General features: G+C 34.4%; 1 protein-coding gene across 1 annotated transcript in view; it reads right to left on the reverse strand.

Annotated features, from left to right (window-relative positions):
* LOC140754975 (ATP-dependent RNA helicase DHX30) overlaps positions 1–21979 on the reverse strand; it is a 28127-nt gene continuing 6148 nt past the window's right edge. Inside the window, exons 7-21 of the mRNA XM_073090136.1 lie at positions 12146–12341; positions 11149–11266; positions 10340–10496; positions 9995–10154; positions 9419–9573; positions 8584–8747; positions 7855–7935; positions 7011–7083; positions 6256–6392; positions 4222–4410; positions 3428–3592; positions 2921–3122; positions 2000–2195; positions 1134–1201; positions 1–210 (exon numbers count right to left, since the gene is read on the reverse strand). Coding sequence (XP_072946237.1) covers positions 15–210; positions 1134–1201; positions 2000–2195; positions 2921–3122; positions 3428–3592; positions 4222–4410; positions 6256–6392; positions 7011–7083; positions 7855–7935; positions 8584–8747; positions 9419–9573; positions 9995–10154; positions 10340–10496; positions 11149–11266; positions 12146–12341 — 2257 coding nt within the window. The 3' untranslated portion in view covers positions 1–14. The remainder of the gene's footprint in view (positions 211–1133; positions 1202–1999; positions 2196–2920; positions 3123–3427; positions 3593–4221; positions 4411–6255; positions 6393–7010; positions 7084–7854; positions 7936–8583; positions 8748–9418; positions 9574–9994; positions 10155–10339; positions 10497–11148; positions 11267–12145; positions 12342–21979) is intronic.

Here is a 21979-nt window from a genome sequence, read left to right on the forward strand (position 1 = left end):
TATATTTTTTTTATTTATCTTTTTTCTTCACTGATTCCCAATTCTTCCTGAGCCTCCACTAGTATCCTACCGATAGCTTTCACTAGCCTAATCTTAAACCTAGAAACAGTTGTATGTTCATCAAAATTAATATTATGCAAGTCCCTATTTATATAATACTGAAAGGTGTTCCATAGCATCTCTCTAGCTTTGACGATTAGATCCGCTTGCCTGAAATAGAAATGAATAAGTTATAAATGTCAAAAAATAGCAATCATTCACACAGACATTTAGTTAATATATACATACATTCATTCACAAACACACATGGACATTCTTATACATATTCATACATATAATATGTAAAATTATAATAAACATAAATTTGTGTAATTGTTAATTGATTGTATTAATATTGTTCTAAAAATAATAACGTAAATTTACATTTTTAATACATTTAGAATAATAATATCTATGATTTTGCACATTAATCGTAAATTGGATTATTTTAACACTTTTTTAAAATTTAAAATGCAATTTTACAATTTACGATATTTTACAATTAAATTTGATTTACAAAAGGATCGTTGTAGGGTAAGTAGTTCAATGTGCGTTTTTAATACTCAGATAGTTAATTGTATCAGGCGTTACTTTGCGGAAATCCATGCTATTAAGTTAAAATTAAATCGACTTCGCAACAATCCGCTACAAATATGCATGATGGTTTATATTTTAAACCATGCAGTATGTACCACCCTCCCTCCCTCAAAGGATACATGCAGATGCAAAAATTAAAAATATACACCACCATACATACCACCACCAACACGTGTTTCGCTCCAAAACGGAGCATCATCAGGGTAAGTTGACTCTACGACGATCAATCGTTACCATCGGTCGGTCGGTGGTGCATCGTTCTGGTACATACTGCAATACTGGTTTAAAATATATACCATCATGCATATTTGTAGCGGATTGTTGCGAAGTAGATTTAATCTTAACTTAATATTCAATCTTCACCAACTTTTGTCCAGGAATGTTTGATATTTGATAATTACTTACATACATTGACAAATGAACTTTCGTAGGCAAAAATTGTTACCCATTGTTGGTTATTAACAGATTTTAGTCACTCTCTAAATTTAAATACATACCTGGTAGGCACATGAACTCTTAAATTGTGGTTGGGTAAATACAATGCGGTAGTATCTTCCAACTCGGGCTGAAAATAAACATTATAAATTAACAACAATTTTAAATTTATTAAGAAGAACTGTATTAACTGTAAGAATCTATGTTTCGAGAATCTAAACACACCATTAATTGGTTAACTTTTCCCAAGTTTCGCCTACCAAACATCGACATTTGACAATTTCTGCCAACTAGAAATTGTTAAACATACTTTTTCGGTAGGCAAATATTGGGTAGATTAATAACGGTCGCTGGAATACAAGTTAAACTGTGGTGAACTCCCGCTACTCGTCAAGAGATGGCGCCACGAGTATTCTGAATCACGCTATCGAAGTTTTCTAAATAATAATTTCTTATGTAAAGTTTTTAAAAACTCTATGACCATAAAATATATGTAACGATTTTTGTCAAGACATAATTATGTTATTTTGTGTATGTAAATTGCTGTCTAGATTTATTTTATAATTTTGGATTATTATTTTGGCTTTCTTTTTTATATTTGGTATTTTATACATTATTATAACAAACTGTACAGATAGCATACTGTATTATATTTTTTTTTGTTATTTTTAAGACATTATTCATTTTTATCTTTATGTGACATTTTATCTTATTAACCTTTTAACAATATTGGAAATTAGTATCTACAATTTAATAATTTGAACTTATAAACTGCGACTTAAAATTATATTTGTACGCCATTTATGGCAGAATGAGCGAAAATTATTGACCTTATTCTACAAATAAAATTTTTGTATTTTTTATTTAAGCATTGTGCTTACAACTTCTATATATTACCGAACACATTCCTATTATAGTAAATACATACCACTTGTTCCATCTTCACATCACCCATAGAGAATAGCAACGCAGTGTGGGGCGACACTAACGACGTTTTATAGACAACTAGAGCCCGTCGCTCGCTGGAATGGTAGCCACCGAAGTAGGTTAATAGATGGGTGTTTCTCTGCTTTTTGATACCGTAGTTGATACTCTCGCTGCCTATGTGTGCTCTATCTCCTTTACTGTAAAAATCGTACAAAAATGTATACTTATTTGGCGTATATGATAAAAACATAAATAAAAAAGAGAGCATGTCGCTTTGCAAGAATAATGGCACAAGTAAAAAAGGTAATTTTCCAGGAGAGCTAGTTTAAAATTAAACAATGTTTTTTTTTCGAAATCTTAATACAATTAGTAAGTTAAAAATGAGTAGTTATGTATATAACTGCAGTACCGTTAGGACCATTAAAATAGGAAATATTTGGGTTTAAATTGTATCTTTACAAAAAAATGAATTTAGAGTTGTGCCATTATTTTCGCAAAGCAGCGATGTATCAATGTGTACTTGCGAGAAGTGAAATTGTTATAAAACAAGAAATATTATAAATTGATTGGAACATATAATATCGCGTCATGTGTTATGACTTATGACGTAACAATATGTTTTTCTAAATGAGCATTTTCCTTTAGTTTGTCATTCATCATTACAACATTACTTTCCAGAATGTGATCCTTATAACCAACACTATCCGATGGTGAAATAATACAGGTGCGTTTTTTTATCAAAGTGAACTTTTTTGATTCCCCCCATGAGAAAAGATTTTTCAAAAAAGTAATGATACAGTTTTATTTTTAACAAAATATTCTTCGTAACACCTTTCAGAATTTTTAGCTTATCCTTATAGTTTCGGATTTGGCCGTGAAGATCAATTTAAAAAAATCCTTTATAGTAAAAGGAGTAACTAACCTCGTAAAAAGTTCCACTACCGTCATCAGCTTCCCTTTAGTCTTCACATGTTTCTTAGTCATCAGCAAGCAGTTGGAACCAGATAGCAGTACAGCTGACGTTAGTTCATCTACATCCGAGAACCGGTTCAGTTCCATTATATCCGGCTTTGGTTCTATGAAGCCGGATTTAAACAGCTGTTCTAGGTGTAGGTTTGATAACGCTGTAAAAGAAAATAATGAAATTGAACAAAGGAATTTATTATTGACTAGCTGTGTACCGCGGTTTCACCCGCGTTAAAAAGAAATTAAAGAGAGGTTATCTATTCGACACATATATATTTTTTTTGGACGCGCTCATATTGGACGCAATGTTTACACCGTTAACCAACAAAATATATTGAGCGCCGACTTCAAAAATATGTACTAAATCAATATTTATTTTAATTATTTTTTACTTTGTAGTGAAATAGAAGTCGGTTTTATTTTTTTGTTATTTTTATTTCATATAAATTTTATTCTTACTCACATCTCACATAACCAAGCCTCTCTTTCCGTAAACCATGTTTGTCGCACCAAGTGTCCACATCTTCCCAGCCGACCTCCTCTAGTGTTTGCTCGAATTCGTCTTGTATCCAGTGGAACGCCGCATGGTCTGAATGCGGACTGAACTTGCGTTTTATATCGCGGATTTCTGAAAAATATTTAATCATAGGTAGTAATTTATAACATGTTAATAGAGATTGTATTAAGCTATTGCATAGCTTTTATCGCGGGCTTTGAGCGCGGCGACCGAATCGAGAAATTCCGTAACGAAAAATTCGTCAAATAGGTCAAAAGTCATTTAAATGCAGTTAGGCACATCACATTAGCGTGGCACATCTTAGGCCTCATCAAAGCTTAGCATGAGGCAAGGTCGAGGCCAAACGCATGCCTATCAATTAATAAAAAAATAAAATAAAAAATGTGAGCCGTCACGGGACGCTTGGTAGATGTGAAACATCGACATTATTTTGTAAAAGTAATATGCAGAAAAGAACATATTGTGATAGGAACTAAATATGTCATAATGATAAAATAAAATAGTATTCGAGCTCAGTGTAGCGAGAAAGATGGCTTAACGCCAGATCGAGTGGGAGAGAATCGCACAGTCGATTGCGCATGGCGCCGCGTCGCCACACCGTACACACTACTGCATATAGACTGTATATATATACCATCGCCACGGCATGCGTCGCCACGCCAGAAATCGGTTTTACGTGCGGCTATAGATGTTTCACATCAAAAAGTCACTCTGGTTCTAGTAGTCTCTAAAATCCTTACCATCACGTCTATCAGCAACATTCCTAAACAGTTCCACGCTATCACCACAGTGTGTAACAACATTGGCCACTGCTACCACAGCTCCTACGATAGCACCGTGGATCAAACTGACCCCCAAACGAGGGTGCAACGAGAGGGATGACAGAAGAACTCCGAGACGGGTCAACTTCTCTGAGCGGGATAGAGCGCCTGAAAATATAAAATTGCAAATTTATATTTAGTAATGATATTTACATTCAATTTACATGTTTGTCATAGATTAGTAAATATTACTCACTCCTAACAAGAAAATGTACCCAGTTTTGAGAATTGATATAGTTTTGCCACGTCTCCGTGCTAAAATGTCCCTAAAATATTTGAAATACTTATTTATTTATTATGTAAATTACGTAGTATTAGTTATTTATTCGTAAATTTTCTCTAAAAATGTTTTTATTTGTCAAGAATACAAAAAAAGAACTTACTAATAAGCCGTGTGTGGCTTCATTCAATTTCAAGGCGGCGAAGTATCTTTACCATAGACTTAGAATTTTTTCGCTACGCTAAAGGCCAACAAAGCATGAGAAAGACATATTTCAACTCATATAGACAATCTACTAGAGAGAAAGAGATGCCAAGAAAAGTGACAGCGTGTCAATTTCTCTTCGAATAAGCGGCATTAAGCTCCCCCGACTACGGCGCGTTTTGTTATTTTACCAAAATTAATGCTAGTATTAATATATTGTTGAGTTTTTGTTACAAGGGTGTCTTGCTCTATTGTCAAGTGTACCGTTACAAGGAAAAATAATCCACGGAAGTATACGTTTCACAGGTAAATGCGATTTTTCTATCCCAGGTTCTTAACCAATATTTGGTCAAATTTCGTATTAATTGGTTTCATACATAGTTGTTACAATTTTATGTTCATTTATCTTGCTATAAATACATATATTTCATAGATAGATGAAAAGTTACCAAAATATATACGAGAATTAAATTATTTATTTACGCTAGGGCTTGACAAAATGGTTTCGTCATATTATATATTAAATAAATAAATAAATAAAATAACTCGAATAATATTTGTATCACCTATATCTTTTTAAGGATACCAAGTCGATCAAGTGAGGTACGTGAAAAGTGGATAAGAATAATAAAACAGAATGGACTCATATTAAATCATCGGTAATATGTAACAAACATTTTGAGGAAAAATAGTTTATACCAAGGAAGTCGTCGTATTAATTTGTATATCATAATACTTGTTTTATAATATTAATAAATAATCATCTATCAAAATATGGTATTTTATTATTTTTTGTAATAATTTGGATACGAAAGCTACGTTGCCACGGCAGGCTCAACAAATTAATACTGGATGTCAATCGATAAAAAGTATGAAGGTAACAACACTATTGCGCACACATACACGTATCAATTTTGGTAACGCGTTTAAACTGACATTGTGTATCTTTGACATCCTATATCTATGATCTTTACTAATTTGTGATTTTTGTATGCAAAGAAGACTTAAGAAGTTACTTTACAAGTTGTAATACCGGGGGTGCCAGGTTCGAATCCCATGCGAGCACCTCTGATTTTTCATTTTATGCGCATTAGAAATCTATTTATTAATTATTCCTTGTCTTCGTGGACGATGGCCGAAGCCCTTCCCATTGTAAGGGGATATTCGTACCCAACAGTGGGACAATTCCCAGCAGTGGAACAGGCCAGACGATGATGTTCATTTTTATAACCTTATATTAAAGGTAAAATAAATGTTTCGAAGGCATTAACTTCATTTCCGTTTTCATTACAATGTAACATTGCTCCCGAAACTTTTTTAAATTCCGAATACCCTTTTTTTCATTTTTCTTTCATTTCTCCTAAAATCTCTCCAGCCAATATGATATAAATAAATATAAATTATTATTTTAAATATTGTGTTATCGTCTGAATAATGTCAAATAATAAAAAAATAATACTATTGTAATAAAAATAATTTGAATAATTTGCTAACAAGTGTTAGCAAATTATTCATTGTTAGGTAAGTACCTATAGCCATCAAATCCGCCACTGCAAAATCGATAGCTTTCTTGCTCGGCGGCTCCGGTAGTTGTGATAAGAAATTTTCAATTTTATCATCTGGTGCGTACGTCTTACAATTTAATACAGTTTGTTCTAATGGTATCCTATAAAACAATAAAAAACGATTAAAAAACAATAGAAATAAATGTGAAAATAATTGTTATTAAAATATTACGAATATGTTAAAAATAATTGGCCGAGAGCAAGTTAAATGGAGGGTTCCTTACGATCAAATTATCATTAACTTTTTTATTATCTTATTTGTTATCATAGCGACTATTGAAGTAAATGCATTCGGAAAATTTGAACCGTCTACTTATTACGGTTCAATAGATAAAGCGAAAAACGCCGAAAAATGACGGTTTCTTGTATGTCGATTCCCATTTATATTCATTTTTTTTTTTGAGTATTTGTTGTTATAACGGCCACCATTATATACATACTCAGTAAAATTTTCAAGTGTCTACCTATTACGGTTCAAGAGATAGAGCTCCGTGACAGACGGACAGATAAACACACAGTGGACACTTAGTAATAGGGTCTCGTTTTTACCCTTTAGGTATGGAACGTTAAAAACATAACCATTAGTGAAGACTTTATTTTAAGCAAATTATATCACACTGCTTTTATAATAAATATTGCAGTCCCGACAAAAACAATTGTGCATTATAATTTCTATAACACACTTTGTGTTCGAAAACGTTCAATAGAATTAATTTTACCTCAAAATTTCAGGCGTCGTGTGCGGAGCAAACTCAGCTTCTTTGTCCTTTGTGTACATTCTGTAACACACTCCTGAAAAAACATAATTACGAAAAATATATAAGTTTGTTTATTTACTACTAGCCGACCCGTGCCCACTTCGTTGGTCGTTAATTATATTTTTGAGAAGTTGTTTTGAGAACTAATAGACAACAACATTTTTGATGACCATTATGTTTGTCTATACCGAAACATTTAGTCAGGGCACGCCGGTAAAGCATTACCCAATTGCCACTGACTTGATATACATATGCCATTATTTTTCTCTGAACTTTTTGTTAAATCATAATAAAATATAGCCTATAGCACTCCTGAATAGTGTAGCTTTCTGTTTGTGAAAGAATTTTCATAATCGGTTAAGTATTTCTGCAGGTTAGCCCTTACAAACAAACAAACAAAGTTACAAACTTTACATCTTTATAATATTAGTATAGATAATCGACTAACTTCGGATTTGTAGTGTCGTTTTCATTGCACGAAAGACTGACAGCTCGATATCTACTCAGAATTGTTACAACCACATTGTTATGAAGACTTGTTACAACAATTATTATTTAATTCATACATAATTCCAAATAATTAGCAAATGCTCAACGGAAGGTTCCTGACCACCAAAAATTTAATATTTTTTGTTTAAACGACATTTACGGTTCAGGAGATAGAGCCGTGAGACAGACGGACAGACAGCGAAGTCCGTTCTTACCTTTGGGGTACGGAACCTTACAAAGTCTACTATATTTGGTCGAAATTATGGTTTAATAGGAGATTTTTGCCCAACAGTGGGACATCGTGGGCAATACATACCAGGTTGAACTCTCCCAGCCCTTCCAGTCCTCTGCTTAGCGCCCGCTTGAGACACCCACACAGTATCCAAACTTGCCGTACCTACAACGAAATAGAATGGCTAACTTTACTTATATTTTATTTTAAAACTTAATATAAATAATGAATTTGGAGACGGTAGAACTTTTTGTGGTTCAGTGGCACCACCGTCACACCTATTTCTACCTTGTAATATACCTAACTCCTAAAACACACTACTCCTACACACCCTTTCCTACCTAATAACAGCAGTGTTAAGCGCTGCTATGTTCTGGTTTGAAAGGTGTGGTAAGGGAGACATACGTTTCCGAGGTGTTCCAGCTTAGTCCCCCTGATGGTAAGTGGCTACTGCCACCCATGGATATCTGTAATCAACTCCAGACAGGAATAGATATTCCTACCTGAGGTCGGCCACAGGTGCACCGCTACCCCTGAGAACTAAGCTGGAATGTTTCTAATAAGTATGTCTCCCTTACCACACCCTTCAAACCAGAAGCGCTTAACACTGCTATTATTAGGTAGGAATGGGTGTGTAGTATTAGTGTGTTTTAGGAGTTAGGTACAGTCTGCGCCAAACTGCTAGTCCGCTCTGAAGTTGTTGCAAGCAGGTGTAGTCATACAATTTGCTATGGCGACGCGATTCATTTCTATATTCAGAGCGGACTAGCACGTTGACGCGGACTATACATATTACAAAGTGTATTTCCATACCAGTGCCTTCTTTGATCCTATTCTCCTTATGAGCTCCGGTGTCTATGACGTAAACAACATCGGGTATAGTGATAGATGTCTCCGCTATGTTGGTCGCTAGAACGATCTTCCTGACACCTGGCGGCGGTTTCGAGAACATTTTCGTTTGGTCCGTTGTTGATAGTCTATAAGCAAAAATTAAAAAAAAAGTCTCATTTTTGGTTTTGATAAATCTACAATTACAAATAAATACAAAATAAAACAGTAGAATTACGCCATTTCATTTTTTAGGCGGATAGCGATGTGTTAATTGTTATGATGTGTTAATTGTGTTAAATAGTAAATGTGCTATATTAGTGAGATTTTTGGGTTCATTACCTAATGGATAAGAAATACGCAAATTTTCAAGCAATATGATTTGTAAATCAAAAACGTATAGTACTATGATAGTAACACTGAGTATTACTCAAACGTAGTCTTAAGTTCGATTCCTCACAGAAGCAAATGTGCTAATTTTTACGAATGTAAAATAAAATAATCATTCCTCCTAATACGATTCCCGACAAACTCAAAGGAGTGCTTTATATATTTTGTTTAATTTGAAAGAAATTTATTAAAAATCCGTTTTTGACATGAAAATATAAGTAAAGTAAATTTAACTTTCATATATTTAATTTAAAATTTATTAAATATCAGTTCCTTGATATTGAAAATATAACTAAAAGTAATTAAAATTGAAAATTACTTACAATAAAAGTCATAAGTTTAAATCTAGCCACGAAATATATTTTATTTCTCTAAAAACTTAAAAAAAAACTTAAAAAAACAAATACTAAAATCTGAAAAAAATACTCACCGTGAATGCACCGGTAGTATCATATGCAGGCTATTTTCTCCAAACTGTTCGTCTAGAAGTGTTTTAGTTTGCTTAATTTCGGCCCAGCCGGGCAGGAACACTAACATCGCGCCTTCCTTTTCAGTTTTATCCACTGCTCTTATTACTTCTACGACCTATAAATAAAGAAAAAAGCCTATGAAATTATGCGTCGAATAAAAACGTCAAACACTATTTTTTGTTTTTATAATATAAGAGTAGCAGACGAGCATGCGGTTGTATTTTTGGCAGAATAGTGCTAAAAAAACAGCGTTTGAAGTTGGTTCGATTCCGGCGGCACCACCGTCACTCCTATTTCTGCCATATAACAGCAGTGTTAGGCGCTGCTGTGTTCCGGTTTGAAGGGTGTGGTAAGGGAGACGGACTTTTCCGAACCGTTCTAGCTTAGTCCTCAGGGGTAGCGACGCAGTAGCCGATTTCAGGTAGGAATATCTAGTCCTATCTGGGGTTGATTACAGATGTCCATGGCCCGCAGTAGCCACTTACCATCAGGTGGACTGCATGCTCGTCTGCTACTCCTATAAAAAATATACATACCTCGTGACAATTAACCTGAGGTTTTCCATCTTCCTTCTTACAATTTTCCAAAGTAACTGGTAAATTCACTCCCAATTTCTTCTGGATGTCGTCCAAATGTAGTATATCCACTGGGAAAGTCCGACCCGGCACTTCTATTACCGGACAGGACTCGAAATATCTGGAAAGTAAATCTTATATATAAAATTCTCGTGTCACAATGTTAGTTAGTTAGTGGAACGTTTCGGAAAAGTCTGTCTCCCTTACCACACCCTTCAAACCAGAACAAAACGCTTAAATCTACTATTATTAAGCAAAATAGATGTGACACCCCTTCCACCCTCCTAATTTATCTACAAAAATTACCTCGTAAACACCCCTATATCCAAAGTAGCGCTCATCACGACTACCTTCAGTCCGGGGTTCAAATCCAGAGCCCGCTTCAGTAGTAACAACGTTATGTCGGTGTTGACGTCACGCTCGTGAGCCTCGTCTATAAACACGTGGGTACAGCCTTCTAGACCTGAAACATATAAATAAAATGAAATAATAAAAAACTTAAAATAATTAATAAATGAATACAGATATTAATAGAAACATTTGAAGGTGGTAGAACTGTTCGTGTTTCGAAGCCAGAAGTATCACCATCTCATCTATTTGTATGTCATAACGGCAGTGTTAAGCGCTGCTGTGTTTTGATTTTGAAGGGCGTGGTAAGGGAGACATACTTCCATTATTCCAACTAAGTCCTCAGGGATAGCAAAACATCTGTCAACAGATAAGAACCTAATCTTATCTGGTGTTAATTACAAACGTCCATGGGTGGCAGTAGCCACTTACCATCAGGCGGACCGCATGTTCGTTTGTTACTTCAATGTTACAAAAAAAAGGATTTTTTTAAATAATTATATATTATATTATATTATTATTTTAGATTATTATCAATATTTAATAGAAAGGGGTAATAGCTAGAATAGACTCTTTCTACACTCTTAACCTCACATTAGGATTTCTTTTATCATCATTAGATATCTGTTTGGCCGGGAATCGAACCCGGTACCCTTTGCATCAGACCGGTATGGCCGCTCCAGCACCACGTAAAGAAAAAAGGACTTTTTACGAAATAAATTGACCCACTTCTAAAAAATCTAGATTAATTAGGTTCTACTACTAACCTGGATTCATTTGCAGCCGTCTAAGCAAGACACCAGAAGTGCAATACAGGATAGCACCAGCATTGACCTTAGGCGGCTTTGCATGTAGCCTGATCTGATAACCGATTGATTCTCCTACCTGAAATAATATAATCATCATCATCAACCCATTTAATTCCACTACTGGGCATGTGTTTTATATAGTTGAAGTAACAAAGGAGGATGTAGTCCACCTGATGGTAAGTCACTGCCACCCATGGACATTATAACCAATTAGGTCGATTTGAATGAAATAAAGACTAAATGTTAAGTCAAAATAAGGTCTATAATTTATATTGTTATCCATTATATTCAATTCAGAAGATAACATTTCAAACAAACATACGTATACAGATATACGTATACAGATATACAGATAGAAAAAATTAAAAAAAGTGGCAGAAATTGCTATAATATCAGTTCTCAAAACTACTTTTAGTCCATTGAAATGTTACAAATGTTCGTCCTGAACATGCAAAGGTCAGAGGATGCAATTTTATTTTTTTTGATTTTGATGCCAAGGGGAATCTCCCTTGTGTGTAAACCTAAATCCTAATTTGTGGGATCGCAACTCTTGCCCTTCGGCCGCCATCTTGAAAAAGTGTTTTCACGCTTTATCAGCCAAAATGTTTGTCGCACAAAAAATTGTAAGAGCAATTATGGTCTTAAATTGAATTGTCTACTAATTTGATTGTATAATTTATTTAACACCAAAAATAAATAATTTAAAAAAGACTCTTTCGACACAGCCCCACAATGAGATTCCCTGTGTCGTGGGTGCCATGGTCACACACAAACATCGAGATCCAGAACAGAAATCTGAATTTATCATTCAAATATGTCTGACCGGGGTTCGAACTCAGAACCCTTTGCGCGTCAGACCGGCATGGTAAGCACTTCGCCACGCGGGTGGTCAAGTTTAGTTAATAAAGGTAACATTCTTATTATGTACTCGTATATGTAGAATAGATAAGTGTACCTCTTCCCCCAATTCATCAGCAACCCGTTGCGCCAGTCCCATAGCAGCAACTCTTCGCGGTTCTGACACTATAGCGGTGGTATTCGCCCCGCAGTGGCGAAGGATCATGGCAGGAGCCCGAGTGGACTTGCCACACCCAGCCGCCCCCACTATCACCGCCACTCTGTTGTTGTTTAGCGTTGATGCTATCTCTTCTCTGTTGGATAAACAACTTTTCATATGAAACGAGTTGCACTTCATGGGTTCTAAGTATATCAGCGAGGAACCCTAATTCTTTTTCTAAAATAACGTAGCCTAAGTTAGTTCTTATAACTTTAACAAGCTGCCAGTGAAAGTCCAGTTAAAAACGGTCCAGCGGATTCTGAGATTATTCGGAACAAACAGACAGACAGACACAAAAAGATGTTATTTCGTTATAAGTATCGTATATTATAATAATATTACAATTTTATTTATTTGTATAGATGTAGGTATGTATTGGATTGAAGTGGCAAACAAGTATGCATTCCAAGTCATGATAAGTGGTTTCTGCCTGAGATCTTTAGTCAAACTCAAATTGAATTAGATAGGGGTGAGTTATCTTGTAAGAGATGTTTTATGAAAGTGTAAACCCGTCATTTTTTATAAAATATTTAACTAGCAAACGACCATGCAGACTGTAATCAACCTCAGATATGATTAGATCCCTATCTGTGGTCTGCGGTTGCTACCCTTGTGGACTACGTTGCAACGTCTCGGATAAGTATGTCTCCCTTACCACACCATTCAAACCAGAACACAGCAGCGCTTAACACTGCTATTATTACGCATATATTTCGAATATTCAGTAACGTGATTCCAATAATATTTTCCTTTGAAATGCCTAAATTTTGATCAAAACCACAACTATATTTAGAGTCTGGTACCACTGATATCGCGTAATTGGTATTCCTGTGTAAACAACAATTATCATTTCCGACCTAATGAATGTTATCATTATAATTAAAATTGTAATGTATTTGAAATAATAAGGAAATACAGTGTTTTCCTTACGCAGATGTTGTTATTATATACAGTCGATTCCCATACGCAAATGGGCAAATACTATGTTCTATATGCAAGTTATCTTACAGATAAGAGAGTGGTCGGGTGATAGAAGGCAGTAGTAGCCTATTAGTTAAAACTTGCCCTCTCAATCGATGAGTCCGAGGTTCAAATCCTAGTCAAGCACCTTTTATTTCTTAACGTTATGTATGTATTACAAATTATAACCTTTAAAGAAAAAATCTTGAGGAAATGTAAATACCTGAGAATTTTTAAAAATAAGTTTTCAAACGTGTTTGTAGTACTTTAGTAAATTATAAGAATTACGAATCAGACATACTAATTTTCATATACTTACACATTTAGTTTTTAAAAACAGTTAGTAATTATATAAAAAATAAAGTAAAACATTATAAATTAAAGTATAAGTTAGAAAAAAACTATTTACAAAATTGACATAAAATATATGCTAAAAATACAACGACATACTTGAAGCAACAAAAAAATACTTACAAAATTTTCATATATACAAAAAATATAATGGTATACTTGGCAATCGCGGTGGTCTTATCCCCTCTTATGCTGATAGGAGACCCGTGTCCAGCGGTGGGACAGTAATGGCTAACCTAACCTAACCTAACCTAACTTTAAGCGGTGAGTTGTATTGCCTAGGATTTCAACACCAGACCACCGAAGTAAGATGTCAAACTTCATACCATATTGTTACTAACTCTATAAAAATGTTGGATAAAAAAATCGAAAAAAAATCGGAAAATCGGAAAAACTAGTATTTTTTTTTAATTTCCACGAAATGGGACTCCATGTGAAACTATATATAATCGCGCGAAATAATCGCTGGATATACATAAAAAACCTACACATTTTTGATACATACATAATCTCTCTTCTTTGGGAAGTCAGTTATTAAAAATAAATGAAAGTTTTAATGCACGGGAAAATACGGCAATGAGGCATCAACATTAAGACTTTGACGTCATAAGGCGCGTTAGAAAAAGCTCGTGCGCACATCTATATCAATCAGGAATTTTGTCGATTAGTTTCATTGGATTGACGGTTTATTTCCTTTACGTTTAAGAAACCCAATTATTTGCTTTGATAACACTGATAACGGAAAGACCCAGAGGATTCCTTGTAATGCGATATGATGGTGGTTAAATGTTAATAGCTAAGTCATGTATAGATTATTTATAGATTTCGCAATAATTCCATTTCGGAACCAGTTATCAACCCATAGTTGTTCCATTACTTATCTCAGACATGGGATAGGCCAAAGATCACCGCGTGGGTAAAGTGCGAATTCAGACTTCATGCGCCTTTTTGGCCTTATTTTAAGAACTCTCCCGTTTGTAGCTTTCATGACGACGTTTTCCTACACAGCGCATTTTAATTTTGAAAATCGGAGATGGGTGCCTGTCTACCATTAGCCTGTCATTACCGAAAGGCAGGTTTAATGAAATTAAGGACAAACCTAACCATTTTAAGCTTAAAAAAACACGCTTAAATCGCATAAGGAAAATAATTAATACTGTGAATCCTGATGAGGACAAAATTATTAAAATCGTGTATTGTCATCGGTTCTTGGTAATTTGGTATTCAAAATTTTTTAATTAATCCAAAGTGCAAAGTGGGTAAAAATCTAGTTCAAAGATTCCGTTACATACCCAGAGAGATGCATATAGGTCAAACTATTAATGACATGGTCAACAAACAGTAATTCGCCTCTACGCAAGGAGACGGAGGAAAATCCCTCCGTGAGTCATAATTTTATGAAACCACTAAATTACCGGTAAGCGTTTATAAAGTTAGACATGACGTCATAGTACGTCAGTCTCGCGCGCCGCTGACGTCACAACACGTCACGTAACGTCACGCGGAATGAAAGAGAGAGTCACTTTCGATTTCATTCAGCGATGCACACTAATACAATTTGCCTATTGTATCGTTGTTTATGTGTGAGAATGTACGCAGTAAGTACTTAGGTACCTACGGCGTCACTGACTTATTTTCGTTACAACTTATCACTAAAGGTTAATAAAAAAACCCTTGAAATTCTCTGAATATGATAGCTTATTTTACACTTGATAAAAGTAACGCGTTTGTGTGTATCTCTCGAAAACAGTGCGTAAAGTAATCGATTGAATTTGTACGAAATCTTTAAAAACTACTCTACATTGTTTTATACTTTGAAACTAAGAATTCAAAATAAGTCGCTCGTCTTAATTGTAATTTTCAATTAAAGATTCTTCACTTTGAAGTGTATCGTAAATATCTACTTATTACCTACAGCGGTACTAATAGATTTTTGATAATTTTAATTCCAGAAAACGATAAGAACACTTACCATTTTTCAATAGTTCCCTATTAGCTTTGGAAATTCTATTATTTCTTGATATTTTGAAATCATGAAAATTGTTGCCGCTTTTTTAAACAACTTATTTGAACAACAATAAAAAAATTCGCACTTATGTGCTAAGATAACACAAATAAAAAGATTTCTTCAAAGCCATCGTTACAAATCTCCAAAAGACCATTGACCCCGGTTGTGCCAAAAAGCGCACCTATGACCCAAATTGGTTAAAAGGTGTGCCAAATTCGATAGACACAACCTTGTACTGTTCCAGATTTGCTTCAAACCGACCTCGGTGTGCCGGTTAGGGAGTCGCGGCCTACAATTGATCGTACCGTGACCTTCAAGCCCACTTCCGATGGTGCGCGCCCTCGGAGCAACCTCTAATGCCCGACCATGACCCTTCCGACCTTAGATACCGAGATTGACCTGTTACTTATGGCCCTATTTATGTCTACGCTAGATTTTACTCATAGGTCAGAAGTTTTATCTATCCCTTACTAACGGTACTATTTCGGTATAAAAGATACCCTATGTCCTGTCCTATTCCTGAATCCCTGAATTTCATGAGAATCAGTTATGTAGTTAATGCAAGAAAATGTAGCAAACAAAGAAACTAAAATTAGCATTTATAATATTAAGAATTAGGATTAGGAAGCGTGTCGCCATCCGTTTCAGAACTTTAGGGATATTGATGGGGATATAAAATAAGTAGATTTTATTAGTTGTGTACAGTTTAGGCAGGCGACAATAGTAAAATTTCGTCATTTGGTAGAAAAAAAAGATTACGATTATTTATTGCACGACTCATGATGCGAAGCATCAGAGAGTGCTTTACGATCGAAAAAATTTTTTCGCTTCATTTTGGCGGCTATTTTTATTATTATAGCCTTGATAGTTCACGGAATCAAGATATTTTGCATACTATTGTCGAGATAATTTAATGGAGATTAATTCCATATTTTTTAAAAATTGATTTACTGCACCAAAATAGGTCAAAAAATTTTCCTGTCCGTCATGTGTGAAACCTGAAAACACTGTAACTTGTGAAAAAATCCATCATTTGAATTAATTTTTTTTTTTTTAATTCTAATCGACGATTGTAGGTCACTGAATGCGAATGATTAATTAATTCAGTGTCGTTTAATTGTAATTAATAAAAAACGAAAACTACAAGACTGTATATCTATATATATCCATGTAAAATTAACATGGATGGTGATATATCTATATCTATAGATATTATGTACATTTTATTCCACCAGGGGCGCCTGTGCATCACTTTCCTAGTACAGCTGTTTTTTTTTTAATTTTTATTTTTCTTTTTATTTTGCACGACTCATGTGTTTTTTTTCGTTATTTATTTTAAATTTAAATCGACAATTGTAGGTCACTGAATGCAAATGGCTAATTATTTCAGTGTCGTTTAATTACAATTAATAAAAAACGAAAACTACAAGACTGTACATCTATTTATATTCATAGAAAATTAACATATGGATGGTGATATATGTATAGATATTATGTACATTTATTCCACCAGGGGCGCTTGTGCAGTACCTTCTTCCTACTACAGCTGTTTTTTCGGCAATTAATTTTGAACGACTTAAGTTTTTTTTTTTTTTTTATATTTCATAATTAAATGAGCATTATGAGTCGTGCACTTTTGGATTTTCCAAACTTTTATTGTTATTATTTTTACTATCGGGCGGAAATACTCAAAAGCTACTGTAGTATATGTACTGCTACTCTCGTGATGCACTGGCTCGACCACTCACTATGTGCGCAGGCGGCCGTCCGCTCTCGCCCTTGGCTCTCGCGATACTGACGCCGCGCGCCCCGCCACACCGTGAGCACGAGACAATGTTTACAGCTGTGCTGTACTTTAGTTAATAGTCATGATACAAACACTACATCCCTTTCTTATCAAAATCTTTATTATTTATTTTTGCTAACATACTTCTAAATCATCAACCCTCTCAGAATGAGAAGGATCCGGCCACAGCCCACCGCGCCGGCCCAACGCACATGGGCACCTCGCACTCTTTTGAGAGATACGCACATAACCTCGAATATCAGAGGTGCGCACCCCAGACCGCCCGACCAAGAGGCCGTGCCTCTCAGCCTCTAGGCCATCAGCTATACTGAATACTATATACTTTACTCCTAATAATAATTATTAATTTAACAAAAAGGTAATAATTCAAAATCGATGTAAGTTATTTACTCCCATTATTTTCAGGATTTCCAGTCTCATCTTTTCTCATCTCATTTAATTCTAATAACCTGTTTCTACTTATAATTACATAAGCCTTTAGTTACCCATTTACTGAAGTTGCATGTATTTTGTATGGTAACATTCTTAGCTTTAAATGTTAATAGCACAAAACAATTTATTATATATTAAATTTACATTGTTGGTATCATTATATTCAAAAGTATGTAGCTTTGCACACAACCCCTCTTTAAACACGTTTAGACTCCTGTGTCTTATACACCGTTTCAAGATTAGTGTTTTCTCAATTTCTTTTCTAAAGGGAAATCTAGCTAGCAGACCACTGTGACGTTAAGTTATTTATAACAATTTCAAAATCACATGTCACTATTAAGTATTCTTTTACTTTGGGTTAACTGTGTAAATATTACTGTGTAACTAGACATACTTCATTACTAATTCAAAGGACGAGAAATCAGCTAATGGTAGAAGATACATAACTTGATAATTCAATGCAAGACAATTCAATTAAACGTTCAATCAATATCATTGCGTTCCTTGGCTTCTACGCCACTTTTTAACAGGAATTGCCAACAATTTGGAAACCCGGAATGTGCAGAGCCACTTCACTTCTAGAAAGCCAGTGTTCAGTCAGTCAATGAACATCCACACTACATTCTTCCAAAATTAATTCTACTTCTAGTGTTTTGCCAAGAAAACCTTGAATATTTTGATGTAGAACATTTAGCACATGAGTAGGTTTTCTTGTTGTCCTGGATGATAGTTTCTTTGCCAATAAAGATTTATTTATATAATTAATTACAATAGACCCAGTATGTATTGCCTTACAAAGCATCGATTAATCTTTTGTCTTTAAATAAAACAAACAAAGCATGATGCGTCTTAACAAACTTTTTACAAAATTATTTGTGTCCAATATAGACATATTATTACAGTGACAGCAGTCATAATGCATTATTAAATTTAATTTATAATTGTGACTATTATATTGCATTGATAAACTTGTAGAATATGGAAATGCACATATAATTAATTTTCTCACATTCAATGTTTAAAATTTATACAGATTATCTCTCAATGCCTTTTTCATTATTCATACAGTTTCCAACAAATACTATGAAAAGTAGTAGGATTATTATTATTACAGGCATACGCCAGCATTGTCCCAACCAGTTGGACAAATGTTACACCGGGAATATATATATATTTTTTAAGAACAGTGTCATCTATATACCTGTGTAACAAGAAACTCATGCCTTTTCCAATACCATCAGAAAACATGATAATTCTATGCGGTGTGTAGGTTTTAACCTGTGATTAAGTAAGTAAAGAACCATTAAAATTTAACTGACTCACTATGTTTGTAGGTAGCAATTTTCCACCTGGAGACTTATCTTTTTTACATTTAGATGGTTACATAAAAACATAACTGATGACTTAGAATGGGCCTCAGTATGTTTACACAAATCCGGCACTTATTTGTTGATTGTACCTGATCTGAAATTTCTTTTTGCAACAACTCATATTTAAGTTTAAAATTTAATACTAATCCTTCTATGTATGTTATTTCATGGCTCTGGGCTATTTGTAGTTATTAACATTATTAATTAAATTTCCTTTTTCGTTTCATTAAGGATTTTATAGACTTGTTAACATTGGCGTACTTATAGATGTCTGTTTCTGTTTTTCTATCAAATGTTGTAAACAGAATAAACATTCTCACACAAGAGTCGTAATTTCATTTTAAGCATGTTTTGCATTGTTTGTTTAACTTATCCCGTTCATGTTGTAATTCTGATACAAGTGAATTGGCTACTTGACACTTTTTGGGAAACTGTTTTAATGAATTCATATACGTATTATATATGCCTTTCATTGATCATTTTTTCGAAAAAGGGCTATTTATTAATAAAAAACATATTTTTATTACGGTAAACGGAACGTTACGCCAAAACAGGCGGTCAAGTGTCATTTCGTAGCGTGACGTCAACACATTGAAAATATAGAAATAAACTTCGACGTTACACATACTTCAGGTTTCGATGTGATCGACAGGTTTCGATGTAGTGACGTCACACGACACCCGAGGCAGCACTGTCGCCGCTTTGGGATCCAAAATCCACAGATAAAAAATCGAAAACTTCTTTCTAAAAATCAAAATACTTAGAACATACCAAAAAATAAACGAAACACCGCATAATTTATGTCCACTTATAAGCCATCATATCCAACACACCTCATATTCCACTGTTATAACTGTCAAGCACCCAATTGTCGGTTGTTTTGGGCAAACTGAAAAACTTATTTAAGTCGATCCTAATAGCGTTGAGTTGAGTGATGTGTCATTAGATTAACACAAAGCATTACAAAGGTTTGATTCCGATTTTGATCAGGTTATTTCCTCCTAAAGGTTATATTTTCCATATTTATTTCTGTTTCACACAGATGATGCGAAGGTTAGCGTAGCTCATAAATAAACTGAATACCGTTCTACACATGACAAAATTCAGTTTCAATTCACCTTCATATTACGTATTTTTTATTTAGTCCATTCTGTAATAAGTTTTAATGGTTTAGAGCACCTTTATTCCCACAACTACATACGGATTGCAATGTTGATATGTTTTTTCTGCAAAATGTTGATTCGCATAGTCCATATTCCACACACTCAATATCGCCCTTACCGAGATATAAGGTAATGTGAACATTGTCCCTTGCTTTAATATTCAGCAGGTATACATTTTAGTACTTCTAAATACATATTGTTAACATTTTCTCATCTATTACTACATAGCAGATGTTAACTAGGCAACTGACAGCTGTCCTCAACTTAATTACTTTCTAATATCATTTTAACAATGATGATTAGAAAATATATTTATATATATCATTTCCAATTTAATGGAGATACATGTGTACCAAAGTTTTCCAATTTAATGGAGGTCCGTTGTACCACAGCTTTCCAATTTAATGGACGTACATTTGTACAAAAGTTTTTCAATTTAATGGAGGTACATTTGTACCAAGTTTTCCAATTTAATGGAGGTATATTTGTACCATAGTTTTCCAATTTAATGGACGGTCATTTGAACCACAGTTTTCCAATTTAATAGACGTACATTTGTACCACAGTTTTCCAATTTAATGGACGGTCATGTGAACCACAGTTTTCCAATTTAATGGAGGTACATTTGTACCACAGTTTTCCAATTTAATGGACGGTCATTTGAACCACACTTTTCCAATTTAATAGACGTACATTTCTACCACAGTTTTCCAATTTAATGAACGGTCATGTAAACCACACTTTTCCAATTTAATGGAGGTACATTTGTACCACAGTTTTCCAATTTAATGGACGGTCATTTGAACCACAGTTTTCCAATTTAATGGACGTTTTTATAGTAATCACCAATGGGAATAGGTATGTAACTTAAAATTTGTTGTTACTCAGATATTTGTCTTAAATACCTGCTGTACTGCAGAACAGAGGCAACACAATATTCACCATATTACTACGATTGTTTCCCTTTTTTTTATCTAACATTTAGGCAGACGGGCCCCCCGGTGGAAAACAGTCTGTAGCCCATGCCCCGCCGACCTGAAGGAGAGCAACTTTCGTACGCCTCTTGAAGAGCTCCATGTCACAACGCTCAAGAAATACCTCAGGTAGTTCATCCCACACTTCGCACGCACGCGGCAAAACGACCGTGCAACATGAACTGTGGAGGACCGCCATGGGTCCAATCGATATGGACGGAACCGCATCCTTCAGCGAGTGGTGCGATGCTAGGTGTAACCGCATTATATTATTGGCATTTCCATAATTTCTTATTTTGTAGGATCCAACACACTTACCATACCACACTCTTAGATAAGTATCTTAGATAAGTAAAATCTATAGATTGATCACCCCAACAAGAAAGTGCAACCAGCCCTGAGAACCGAAATTGTTACCCAAACAAAATAATGCCACGCCTCCGTTGCAAAATATCCTCAAAATACCTGATCATTCACTAATTTGTTTGTTACATTAACCACGCAGTATTAATTAATTATTACTGTAAGATTACATTTACTATTATACCTTATTGCGCCAGTCCAACATTATAAAAATAAATAAAATTAAAATAGTTTAAAACTTTCACTCGAAAAATAGTTAACATATTTAATTGGCTTTCCGTATATTTCATTGGCTGCAACGCCG

The sequence above is a fragment of the Epargyreus clarus genome, unplaced genomic scaffold, assembly GCF_041222505.1.
Source record: "Epargyreus clarus isolate Ecla_fem2 unplaced genomic scaffold, WU_Ecla_fem_2.2 ptg000032l, whole genome shotgun sequence".
Lineage (NCBI taxonomy): Eukaryota > Metazoa > Arthropoda > Insecta > Lepidoptera > Hesperiidae > Epargyreus > Epargyreus clarus.